The 13,030-nt window shown below is 55.4% G+C and overlaps 1 protein-coding gene across 1 annotated transcript; it reads right to left on the bottom strand.

The window, feature by feature from the left end:
- Window positions 1-9,550: 9,550 nt before the first annotated feature.
- Window positions 9,551-10,716, bottom strand: LOC135363050 (collagen alpha-1(III) chain-like). The gene has a single exon (XM_064583698.1). The coding sequence runs from the start codon at window positions 10,591-10,593 to the stop codon at window positions 9,688-9,690; it is 906 nt and encodes a 301-aa protein (XP_064439768.1). The 5' UTR covers window positions 10,594-10,716; the 3' UTR covers window positions 9,551-9,687.
- Between the last annotated feature and the right edge of the window lie 2,314 nt (window positions 10,717-13,030).

The raw sequence follows: 13,030 nt of genomic DNA, 5'->3' as shown, positions 1-13,030 counted from the left end.
AGATTTTTGTCTCATATAGTTCAAGCTTTGTTATTAGGGGTATATACCCTTAGAGTTGTTGGCAGTATTTCCTGTCCTTAAATCTCCTTTGGTATTAATATAGCAACTCCCCTTTCTTATGATTACTGTTTGCAAGGTATAATATCATCCATTTTTAACTTTTAATCTATTAATATCTAAAGTGTTTTTTGCAGACATCTGTTATTTTGGTCTTGTTTTTTCATCCAGTATGTCCATCTCTGGCTTTTCTGCTCCCCTGTCCCCCTTCCTCTCTCTCTTTCTCTCCAGATATATCACAGTCTACCTTCAAATATTCTTTTACTAGTCCACATATAATGTAAGAACCTTATAATAATGCACTTCTATTTCCTTTCTCTTGTCTTTGTGCAATTTCGACATACAGTACTTCTACATGTGTTAAAACCTGACAATGGATTGCTATTCATTTTTGGTTTAAAGTCAACTATATTTTAGGGGCGCCTGGGTGGCTTAGTCGTTTAAGCATCTGCCTTCAGCTAAGGTCATGATTTCAGGTCCTGGGCTCAAGTCCTGCTTTGGGCTCCCCGCTCAGCAGGGAGTCTGCTTCTCCCTCTGCCTCTGCTGCGCTCTCTCTCTGTCTCTCTCTCTGTCAAATAAATAAATAAAATCTTTTAAAAAATGGCCATACTTTGAAAAAAAAAAACCTAAAGTCAACTATACTTTAAAAGAATTAAAAACATAAAAAGTCTTACATTTCCCATTTTTGGCATTCTTTATGTCCATTTGGTATCAATTTCCTTCAGTTTGTAGCTTTTCCTTTTTTTCTTAAAGATTATATATTTTTAAACTAATCTCTATACCCAGTGTGGTACTCGAACCCACAACCCTGAGATCCAGAGTTGCACGCTCCACCCACTGAGCCAGACAGGCACCCCATGTAGCTTTTTTGTTTAATATTTCTTGTAGTGCAGGTCTGCTGGCAATAAATGGTCTCAGTCTTGTTTGTCTGAAAAAGTTTTGTTTTGCCTTCCTTTTTGAGGAACATTTTCTCTGGATACAAAATTCTAAGTTGATAGGGTTTTTTGTTTGTTTTTTTTCCTTTTAGCAATTTAGATATGTCATTACATTGTCTTCTGGTTTGCGTTGTTTCTTACAATAAGTCAGCAGTCATTCTTATCTTTGTTTCCCTAAATGAAACATCTTTTTTTCCCTCTGGATGACTTTAAGCTTTTTCTGTTTTTATTACTGGTTTTCAAAATTTTGATTCAGATGTGTCCTGGTGTGGTTTTGTTTATCTTTTTTTTTTAAGATTTTATTTATTTATTTCAGAGAGAGAGAGAGAGTGTGTGAGCAGGGGGGTGGGCAGGGGCAGAGGGAGAAGCATACTCCCTGCTGAGCAGGAACCCCAACACAGGGCTCCATCCCAGGACCCTGGAATCATGACCTGAGCTGAAGGCAGACACTTAGCCGACTGAGCCACACAGGCGCCCCTATTTTTCAGTTTTAAAAGTTCCATTGGCTTCTTTTATATCATCTCTTTCTCTCCTCCTTTTTTTTTTTTTTTTTTTAATTTTAAGTAGGCCCCATACCCAATGTGGGCTTGAACTCACAACCCTGAGATCAAGAATCGTATATTCCACTGACTGAGCCAGCCATGAGCCCCTTTTGGAGGTGATTTTAAAACCTTGTTAGGGTGAGTCTGGGTTAGCCTTTTTTTCTGGGATAGGTCAGCCCTACTACTAAGATGTGACTCTTATGAATCTCCATGAAATGCCCTGGGTGCTTAATGAGGTCTGTTGGGAGCCCAGACGTCTCTCTGTCCCCCGTGAGCTCTGGGAATTGTCCAACTCTACAGTTCTCCAGGAGCCGTTCTTTGCTGAGTCTCATGGGGTTTCCTTGAACACAGGCACAGTTTAAAATTTACCAAAAACCTTAAGGGAACCTCTGTGTAGATTTCTGGAGCTTGTTCTCTGCATGGCTACTTCTGCTGAGGCATTCTGCCCCGCTAATTCCAACCATTTCAGCCTCTCCCAACCAGTCTCTGTGTCTCAACTCAGGACTTCTGCATTCTGTGTCTCAGTCCAGAGAGTACCTCCTGGCAAAAAGGCAAGATAATTGTAGGGCTCACATCTTTGTTTTTCTTCTCTTAGGGATCCCACAGTTCTGGGATGTCTATCATCCAACATCTTAAAAAAGTTGCTACATATTTTCTTTTCTTTCCAGTTTTCTAGTTGTTGATGACAAGATAACAAATCCCATGCCAGTTATCCCATGATGACCAGAAACAGAAGTCCCTCTATACTTTGTTTTTTTTTTTAAGATTTTATTTATTTATTTGAGAGAGAGAATGAGATAGAGAGAGCATGAGAGGGGGGAGGGTCAGAGGGAGAAGCAGACTCCCCGCTGAGCAGGGAGCCTGATGTGGGACTCGATCCCGGGACTCCAGGATCATGACCTGAGCCGAAGGCAGTCGCTGAACCAACTAAGCCACCCAGGCGCCCCCCTTCTATACTTCGTAAGGTGCATATTAACCTATTTTTACACATAAAGGAAATTTTCTTCCATGATCTGATTTTTCTTCTTTTTTTTAAATTTTTAAAATTTTTTTTTTAAAGATTTTATTTATTTATCTGACACAGAGAGAGAGACAGGAGAGAGGGAATACAAGTAGGGGGAGTGGGAGAGGGAGAAGCAGGCTTCCCGCTGAGCGGGGAGCCCGATGCGGGGCTCGATCCCAGGACCCTGGAATCATGACCCGAGCCAAAGGCAGCCGCTTAACCGACTGAGCCACCCAGGCGCCCCGATCTGATTTTTCTTCTATCAGCATGCTAGTGACATCTTTCCACGTCAATGCACTGAGCTGTACCTTCTTCATGGCTGTGTAGTATTCTGCTGTGGAAATTTACTGTCTGTTAGCTACTTCTCCCGGATGGCTCTGAGGCGGCTCCAGGTTTCTTACTATTATACATAACATAGGGATGGGAATTCTTATTTATGCATCTTTATGAACTTGTCAGGGGGTGTCCACTTGTTCAAACCTCTCAGCCAGCCAACCTTGAGCTTTCTCCAAGGGCATTTACATTTTAACACTTCTCCTAATTTTCATGGGAGAAATTTCTATTTAAATGTGGAGATTCTTCCAAACCTTTCTGCCAACTAAGCTAAAAGCAGACAGGCCTGGGTAATTGGTTTCTTGCTTTCAATAAAGAACACTTCATCAGACTTTGCCAAGACAACCACAGGTACATCCCGTTCTTTCACTTGCCATTATGATGTAAGCATTTCCCCAGATGATTATCTGTTCTTTGTAAGATGGCTGGGCCTAGATTCACGTACTTGCCGCACTGGACAAGTCAGCTGCTTCCACATGCTACGGTTAAAATCAGTCCTGCTGTGATGACGTGAGTGCTAGAGGTTCCCCACCACACACACCACCATCCCGGGTGGAGCTTACCGGAGCTGAAGCTCCTGAGCCTCCGCGTGCGGCCGTCTGTAGGCTGTGTGTACATACTGCCGACCTGCTTTCCGCAGCCTTGTGCTAGTTGACGCCCCATAGCTCCCTCCTACTCTCCTAAGGTCAATGGCCCAGGCTCCCCCAGCCTGGTGCATCCACCTCCTTGAATCACACCCCGAGCAGAGGCAGCACAGAACCCGCTCTGGCTATGGGCAGTGGCCGGGCTGACGGCAGGCGTGGCCGTGCACCCAGGGGACGCCTGGCGGGAGGCGCTGGTCGTATCCGGCCGGACTGAGGTGCCAGGGCCAGCAGCAGCTGTGGGATGTTAGGCTTCCTAGCCAGCTGCAGAGTTCGTGGTCCTGATCCCCCGACCCCTGCTAATCCGTGAGCCTCCCAATGTCTTATGAAAAAACTCCTCTTCTGGGAGCGCCTCGTGGCTCAGGTGGTTGAACGGCTGACTCTGGGTTTCGGCTCAGGTCATGGTCTCAGGGTCCTGGGATGGATCCCCACGTCGGGTTCTGTGCTCAGCGGAGAGCCTGCTGGAGATTCTCTCTCCCGCCGCTCACACACGCACGTGCTCTCTCTGTCTCTCAAATACATACATACATACATACATAAATCTTTTAAAAAATTCCTCTTCCAGGGCACTTGGCTGGCTTAGCTGGTGGAGCATGAAGACTCTGGATCTCGGGGCTGTAAATTCAAGCTCCATGTTGGGTGTAGATGTGACTTAAAAATAGAATCTTAATTAAAAAAAAAAAAGATTCGTCTTCTGCTTGAATGTGCGAATCTTCCCACCTGTGGCAGCTTGCCTGCTGCCTGTCCGGTATTCACTCCCACTTCTTTCTGGCCTATGGAACCATTCTTTTGTTGGGGCTGCTAAGCCCCAGGGATGTGGTATGCTTGGCTAATACCAACCATGACAACCTGGTTCCTAGCTGTCTCAGAATCCCTCACATGGTGGGAGGTCATGTGGCCTGTTCTGGCCAGCAAGGCCTACGGCAGAATCTGCTGCAGAGGCTTCTGGAAGAGGTTTCTCTCTTCCTATAAAAGGGGACAGATGCAGGGCACCTGGGTGGCTCAGTGGGTGAAGTGTCTGCCTTCGGCTCAGGTCATGATCCCAGGGTCCTGGGATCGAGCCCACATGGGGCTCCCTGCTCAGTGGGGAGTCTGCTCCTCCCTCTACCCCCCTCCACTGCAGGTGCACGCTTGCTCTCTCTCAAATAATAAGTAAAATCTTAAAAAATAAATAAATAAGGGGCGCCTGGGTGGCTCAGTCGTTAAGCATCTGCCTTCGGCTCAGGTCATGATCCCAGGGTCCAGGGATCGAGCCCTGCATCGGGCTCCCTGCTCTGCGGGAAGCCTGCTTCTCCCTCTCCCACTTCCCCTGCTTGTGTTCCCTCTCTGGCTGTCTTTCTCTCTGTCAAATAAATAAAACCTTAAATAAATAAATAAATAAATAAATAAATAAATAAATAAATAAATAAATAAATAAATAAGGGGACAGATGGGACTGGCCCTGCCTCTTCCTCCTTTTTTTTTCTTCTCCACCCCCCCCCCCCCCCCCACGCCTTGACTGTGGAGTTGACTATGAACCAAGGTTGAAGTCCCAGCAACCACCTTGCAAACTGTGAAGACAAAAGCTGGGGCCAGCTGCTAGCAATGTTGGAGCGGAGAGATGGAAAGAGTGTGGTCCTGGGGGAGGACAGCCCCACCTCCAGATTTCTGGTTATGTGAGAAAAGTCAGCTCCTCTGAGTTTAATCTCCTGTTCGCCGGGTACTGTGCTACCTGCAGATGAATTTATTCCTAACGTGCCGTTCTTACCCGGACACACCTTGGACCTGCCTCTGTAGATGAATGCGGGTACTCACACAAGGCTTGATGACTTTTAAAGGCTCTCACTTTTAGGCGCCCCAACAGTCATTTCGGGCTACGTCCTCAGTCGGGATTCTCGGTTGTAAGCGGCAGACACCCAGCCTTGGGTAACAAAATGAGACAAGGCAGTTTGGTGGATGAGACGGGGCAGCCCACGGAAGTCACAGGAAGCCGGTGGGCCTTTCCCGGGCGGGGGACAAGAACCCAAGGAAGCAGGCGCCCAATGCAGGTGCACCCAGCGTGGTCCGGTTGTGGGGCCTCCTGGCATTGAACCCCCTGCTGTGGGCCCCGAACTCTCGGTGCTCTGCCAGTGATCGAAAAAATCGGAGTCTTTTCTATCACTACCCCTTCCAGAACGGTCGGCCGTGCTTGCGGAGGCTGGGCTGCAGGGGCGGGGGTGGAGGGCACAGCCGGCCGGCGGGCTTCAGGCTTCAGGAAACCGTCGGCGGCAGGCAGTGCGAGCAGCGCCGCGCGGGGTTTCTCTTCCGACTCCCGGCTCTGAGCACCCCAGACGTCCGCGCCGTGTCCGCGCTCGCCTCTCGACCGGTCCAAAGCCGCCGCGGCACCTCCGGACCTGCAGCTCGGCCCCACACGGCTGGAGAGGACCGAGCGGGATGAGCCCCAACGTCAGGGAGCACCGTGTTCTGACGGCTGCGGCCTGGGTTGTCTGGCCAGCCGCCTGCAGGGCAGGCAGCCCGGGCCGCCGGGCCGGCGCTGAGCCAGGCGGCGGAGGCGGGCTGCGGGGCCTGGGTGGCGGCGGGGAAGGCGCGGGAAGCCCCGAGCGCCCCCGAGCGCCCCCGAGCTTCAGGGCCAGACTGTGGGGTTCGAATCCAGGCTTCGCCACTTAGCAGCTCGGCCCTCCGGGTCCAGCCGCTCAGCCCCCGGGGCGTCCGTTTGCTCGTCCCCGTGGTGGGGCTCCGGGTGCGGGAGCTCATTTGTCCATAATGGTGGACACCCGTCAGTCCAGGAGGCCCGCTCAGGCACCACCTCCCCGGCGGTGGCGGGCGTTACGGGCCAGGTGGCATTGTCCCCTCGGCCCCCTCTACTTCCCGGTGAAACGCAGACTGAAAGCTGCGGCTTCCTTCGCCCTCGCGGCCGCCCTGCGTGCGGGCTGTGGCGCTGGGTCCGCGGCCCGCCGGCGGCGACTCGGCCGCGGGGCAGCCCCTCCGCCTGGGAAGCGGCTCCCCGGCTCCGTGCGCGGGCGCAGGCGTCCTCCAGGGCACCGGCGGGCGGAGGACTCACGACCTGCCTCAGAAGTGCCGGCCATCGCTTCTGCACTGTTGCGTGGGTCACACAGACCTAGGCTGGGCCAGCGTGGGAGGGTCCGCAGGGACATGCATACCGGGAGTGGGGCCACTGGGGCCATCTCGGCGGTGGCCCACCATCCGCTGCTGCGGTGGGTCTGCTTTAGAAGCTAATTAGCAGTTTTGTTATTTGTTTATTTATTTTTTAAAAGATTGTATTTTATTTTACGTAATCTTTACCCCCAAACACGGGGCTCGAACTCACAACCCCGAGATCAAGAGTCATGAGCTCCACCGACTGAGCCAGCCGGGATCGCCGGCCAGGATCGCCAGCCACTTCTGTTGTCAAAATGCCTCAAGTCCATCCTCAAGTCCACTGAAGGAGGCTGAGGGCCATGTCTACAGCGCAGAGGGTGGTTCTTCTGGAAACTGTTCTGGGACGTCTCCCTCCAACTCAGATGGCCTCAGCCTGTCCAGTGTAGACAAGTAATTCCCTTGGATACTTTCCAGATTTCTTTTTGCTGAAAATATTAATTTGCTGAAAACAAATCTCTTTCTGTGACTCCCTCAGATCTTGCCTGTCTTGGTGATTTAGGCAAAAGAACGATCCAAACTGTTCCTGCAGCCTTGTCAGGCCCAAGGGAAGGTCAACGCCTCCCCCCGCTCCCCAGTCCCCAGACCGCCTGTGCCCCTGGGAGGCATGGACAAGAGAGGCCAGGGGCCAGGCCCTGCTGCCTGACCGGGGCCTCCTGGACTGATGGGTGTCCACCATTATGGACAAATGAGCCAGCTGCCAAGGACAGCACCAGCTCTGATGACACCACATGGGGAATGGCCCAGAGCCAGACTATGGAGCATCCGGGAGACAGGAACGGGGCCTTCATCGCTGGGGCCCCATTACATCAGCCATCCAGGGTCAGGAGATAATTTGTCAGCTCTCTGCCCCACATGACCCCTGTGGAAATCAAACAAGCAGTCTTGCCCATTTTTAGAGATAAATTAAATGCATCAATATAAAAAAGTCAGGCAGCGATGCAGAGGGGAGAGGGTAGAGAGGTGGATGGAGCTGTGATTTATCGGCTCTTTAATCAGTATTTCTGGGGCTGCCCTGGCTGCCTCCCGTCCATCGCACGGTGCCTGAGAGCCTCTCCACTGAGGTCATAAGTGGAGCTGCCACTCCGACTTGCCACCCGCTGGCCAGAGGCGGATCCCCTCCCAGCTGCTGTCTCGGGAGCATCACATACAAACTGCGTTGGGAGCCAAATGGGGAAGAAGTGAGGGGCAGGCAGGGAGGGGCTGTGCCGCTGGGACAGTCTCACCAGCTACCCTGGGGCCAGTTCCTGTGCAGCAGGGTACGGCTGAGCGCCCGCAGTACCACACCCGGGCTTCAGCAGCCCAGGAGCCTAGAGGGCGCCCGCGGGCTGGACGCCCTCAGTGGGGCCACTGCCCTCCCTGCCACCATGGGCGCCTTTCCCCTGCACCCACCCTGTAATGTGTGGCAGTCTGCTAGGGGAGAAAGGACACCTTGCAGCTGTTGAGGCTTCCTGTCTGAGTTTGGGGGGCTGGAGCGCTGTTTCGTTCTGCTGGGGTCACAGTGGAAGGTCTGCTCACAGCCATGGCCTATGTTTTATTGAAGTGCTGCTGGTTTTCCTCACTAATAAAGACCCTCTGATGTATTGAGAATGTTAACATTTTGTCGTGTATGTTCTACATAGCAGCCCAGTTTGTTGCTGCATACTGGTTCTGGGGTGGGGCTGGGAAGAGGGTTGGCCTTGATCTGAAAGGTTGCCTACAGATTAATGTGGATTTATATTCACTACTTTATTGTCAACCAGTAGTTAGGGAGGGCCTCCTGGGAACTTCAGGATACAGCTGGAAACACAATGGGCAGAAAGAACTCACATCCTAGTGGAGGGAAACAGACTTAAAAACAAGGAAACTGCAGTGTGTGTGGAGGGGGATGTGAACTATGGAGAAAAAGCTGGGAGGGGGTCGAAAGTTTAAGTAGAGGCAGGAGGAGGCCCCTTTGAGAGGACGCCATTTGAGCAAAGATTTGAAGGAGGAGATGGGGCACCTAGATGGAAGGGAAAAGAGGGTCCCCAGAGGCATGGACAGTGCAAAGGCCCTGGGGTGAGCACAGGCCCAGCTATATTCCAGGAACTGCAGAAAGGCCAGTGTACCTGAAGTTTGAGCTTTTGGGGCCATGAGATGGTGGGGGACAGAGCAAGGAAGTGGTCAGATGAAATGGGGCTGTGGGTTCCTGGGAGGACTTCGGCTTCTCCTCTTTAGGGGTGGGTGGGCAGTCATCAATTCTCTAGCAATGCAGTGTGGACAGCTGAGCAGGATTCCCAGTTTGGGTAGAGAGCACTGAGGCTGGGAGCAGGGTGACTTACAAAGGTTTATCTCCCCAGCCCTGAGGCCACCAGTCCCTCTGAGGACCTCCCTGTCTGCCCGCCCTGCCCTCCCTGTCTGCCAGGGCCTGGGGCTCCTAAGGCACGTCCAGGGGAGCAGAGGCCCCAGCGCGGTTAGACATGCCCCCCCCTCCCCTAACCAGGACTGTGCAACAGAGAGGAGGGGGGGAAAGGGGATGGAGTGGTGCTTGTCCCTGAAGCGTGGCCCCCATTGTGCACAGGAACGAAGTGTTATCGGTCCTGTCGCCCATGCTCCTCCCCAAAGGGCTCTGCGCACCGAGCTGGGCTCCCTGGAAGAGAGAGGGGGCAGCACCTGCTTGGCCCTGTCCCTCAGCCCAGTGTCCTTCCTGGAGGCCGGGGGCTGCCCCGGGGCCTCGCACTCACTCTCCGTCATCCGTCAGCTGGGGCGGGATCACAGGGGGCTTTCTGTGCGCTGAGGCTGCGGGTCCCTGCGGCCTTTGTGCAGAGCCCCGCCCCGGCCACCTGGGCAGGCCCGAGGCGGGGGCGGGGGCCGGAGGGGACGGCCGTGCGGAGGTCGGACCCCGCGAGAGACCCGGCTCCCGAGACAAGGGGCAAGGTCCTGTCCTGGAGGTCCAGGGTCCCCGCCGGCCTTTGGAACCCGTCATAAGTTATCTCCGCGTAAAGGGCGGGGGTCTCAGGCGCCCTTGATTTTATTAGTTACTCCCTGAAGCAGAGCTGACCTAATGGAAATTCTCCCAAAGCCTATTCTCGAAACCTCTCCTCTCGGCTTCGGGGCTGGGGCAGGGGGAGGCAAGGGGAGGCGGGGCCGCCCCGACGGGGACCCCAGCCGCTGCGGCCTCGCGGGCCCGGGGACGCCTTTGTCTCACAGAATGCGCGGCCAGATGTCGCCCCGCGCTCTCCGAGGGGGCCGTCTCGTAAATTCTGCGTCTCCCTTTTGTACCGCAGCGCTGATTCTCCTACAATAATGACGTTTCCGCGGCAACACAGCGCTTCCTCCTCCTGGTCCAGGTTAGAGGGTCCGGGCGCCCGGGGCCGAGGAGGGGCGGGCGAGCACCGACCCCGGGGCAGCCCGGCGAGGCCGGCGGGGGGGAGGGGGGCGCACCCGCCAGGAGGCAGGAGCCCGCCCAGACTTCCAGCACAGGCCAGGGTCGCACCCCACGCGAGGACCCCGGGCGCCCCGGGGAACCCGAGGTCAGACGAGGGCGGCCCCCTTGTGGCGGGGGCGGGGCCGCAGTAGGGCCCAGTGCGCACGCGCCTGCCGCCCCGCCCACCGCGCTCCCATTGGGTGCTGGGCCACCGCCCCGCGTGATTGGCCCAGGCTGCCGCCCTGTCGGCCAATGGACGCGCGGCTCCTGGCGGGCCGGCCGGCGGGGGCCAGGCAGGCCGCGGAGGCTGGGCGGGCGAGCTTGCGGGTCCGCGGGGTCGAGGCGCGGGGCGGCGGGGCCCCTGCTTGAACGCTCCGGCTGCGGTCCTTGAGTGGGCGAAGTGTGCCCGCGAGTGAGTCTGCGATCCCCCCGTAACAGACCTGTGCACAGAACCACAGTCTGCCCAACCGGAAAGCCCCCCACGTTGGCCAGGACAGCCCGGGGCGACCCACGCAGGGCGTCCCAGTCGCCCCCGCCACCTCTGCTTGCCCCTAGCCATCATCCTGTCGATCCAAAAACCAAGGCTACACTTGTAAAAACCAGCAGCGTCACCAAAGATCAGCGGTGGTGGGGTTGGCGGTAAAGACAAAATGTTTTCTTCTCTGTCGTTTATAAATTATCTTCAATGAACATATAATTAGTAATGAAAATGTTACTTTTTAGGGGCGCCTGGGTGGCTCAGTGGGTTAAACGTCTGCCTTTAACTCTGGTCATGATCCCAGAGTCCTGGGATCGAGTCCCAACTTTGTGCTCCCTACTCTGCCGGGAGTCTCCCTCTCCCTCTGCCTCCCCCTGCTTGTGTGCGCAGGCTCTCTCCCTCTCAAATAAATAAATAAAATCTTTTTAAAAAAGGAAATACTACTTTTTGAAAAAGTTAATGCCACAGTGTGATAATAATAATGCGAAGAGAAGGAACAGGTGGTGATGGGGACGTAGAGAAATTGGAGGCTCCTGCGGGGCTGGTGCAGCCCTTATGGAAAACAGTCTGTCCCCCGTCGGAGCGCTGAAGATAGAATTAGCCGCCCCGCCCCCCCGGCTATGTGTCCCGAGCACGTGAAAGCAGGAGCTCCCACAGATCCCGGTGTGCCAGTGCTCATTGTACCACTACTCACAATAGGGAAAAGATGGAAACAACCCAGGCGTCCCTCAACAGACGAAGGGATAAGCGAAATGCGGTCCGGCCACACAGCGGAATATTATTCAGCCTTAAAAAGGACGGCCATTCTGACATGGTGCCACATGATGAATCTTTTTTTTTTTTTTAAGATTTTATTTATTTGACAGGGAGAGACACAGCGAGAGAGGGAACACAAGCAGGGGGAGTGGGAGAGGGAGAAGCAGGTCTCCCGCTGAGCGGGGAGCCCGATGCGGGGCTCGATCCCAGGACCCAGGATCATGACCTCAGCCGAAGGCAGATGCCCAACGACTGAGCCACGCAGGCGCCCAAATCTTTATTTTTTTTAAAAGATTTTATTTATTTGAGAGAGAATGAGCGAGTGAAAGAGAGAGAGAGCACAAGCAGGGGGAGTGGGAGAGGGGGAAGCAGGCTTCCCGCCGAGCAGGGAGCCCGATGCGGGGCTTGTCATGACCTGAGCCGAAGGCAGATGCCCAACGACTGAGCCACGCAGGCGCCCCAGCTGCTGAAATATTTAAAGCAGTAATATTGGAGATAGTGCGTGCCACCTCCGCTCCGAGCGTGCTCCTGACCCAGGTGAGGCCGGGTTGGGGGAGGACGCGTTGATTACTTCCGGGTGGGCGGGGACGCGCTGCTGAGCAGGTGTGTGTGCCGCCTTCTGCAGCCAACAGGGCCTCACCGGGAAGCACCCACCAGAGGCCGTGTCCACGACGGAGACAAGGCCACTGGCCGCACACCGCACCTGATGGGGATAGAACTAGACCCAGCTCCGGATCCGGTGCTCCCTCCACTCCTCCCCTGCCCCGCCCCCTCGGGCATCTCGGCGGGAACCCAGAAGAGTCACCCCAAAAGGCGTCTTGCTTTTTACTCTCACGGGACAGCCTCCTTTTTGGTTCCTAAGTTACCTCCCATCCAATCAGGAATACGGGCGCCGGGAGGGCGGGGGCGCTGTCCACTGCGTGCGGAGGGGTCCGGAGGGCCAGATGCCGGGGAACCGCCCGCCTCCCCTCCCCGCCGGGGTCCGGCAGGTCGGCCGCCTTCCGGGACGCGGCCGCTGGAGGGCGCCCCCGTACCGCTCCTGCCCACCGGCTGGCTCCTGCCGGGAGGGCCCTCGGCGGCGCCCGAGGTTCATCTCCTGCTTCACACCAGGATGGTAGGCGGAGAGTAGGAGCGGGAAGCCGCGAGACGTCTTGAGACCTGGTCCCCAGACCCGCCAGGCAGCCACTTCCGGCCCCAAGGCTGCACCGCAGCTCCCGGGTAGCGGCGAAAATGCGAGCGAAGTAACCGCCGTCCGTCCCTTCCAGGGCCATGTGCCTCCTTGTTAACCGCTCGGTGCTCAGCTCCTCTGCAAGCAAACCTGGACTGATCTGCCCTTAGAGGGGATGGCTGCGACACGGCCTCAGCGGCCACTTCCTCAAGACATGGTACTAGACGGCCAAGACCCGTCTGGCCCGCCCCCAATACCTCTGTGCCTCAAAGCTCTACCCTAGGGGGAGTGGGGTCCTCAGCAAGTGACCTGCGAGCAAGAACCAAGAGAGTGCCCCCCCCCCCCCCCCCCCCCCGCCCTGGCTCTCCCCCACCTGGCAGGACCTCTGTCTGCAAAGCTGGGCCTGGAATTCAGGCTGCCTCCTCACAGTGGCCTGGCTGGGAAGGGGGCAGCTTCTACACTGATGCCCCCCTGCCATGGGCCTCCTCATCCTCCTCCTCCATAGCCTGGGCTCATTCCTGGACGTGGGATCCTCAGCCAACCCCTAACCCCAGCGCCCTTTCTCAGCCTCTGCCCTGTGGCTCCTGAGTGAGGGTG

The sequence above is a fragment of the Mirounga angustirostris genome, unplaced genomic scaffold, assembly GCF_029215605.1.
Source record: "Mirounga angustirostris isolate CCGP_5_RB_7025 unplaced genomic scaffold, mMirAng1.0.hap1 SCAF_17, whole genome shotgun sequence".
Taxonomy (NCBI): Eukaryota; Metazoa; Chordata; class Mammalia; order Carnivora; family Phocidae; genus Mirounga; species Mirounga angustirostris.
Note: the sequence above shows the minus strand (reverse complement) of the source record. Positions and strands in the feature narration are given on the sequence as shown.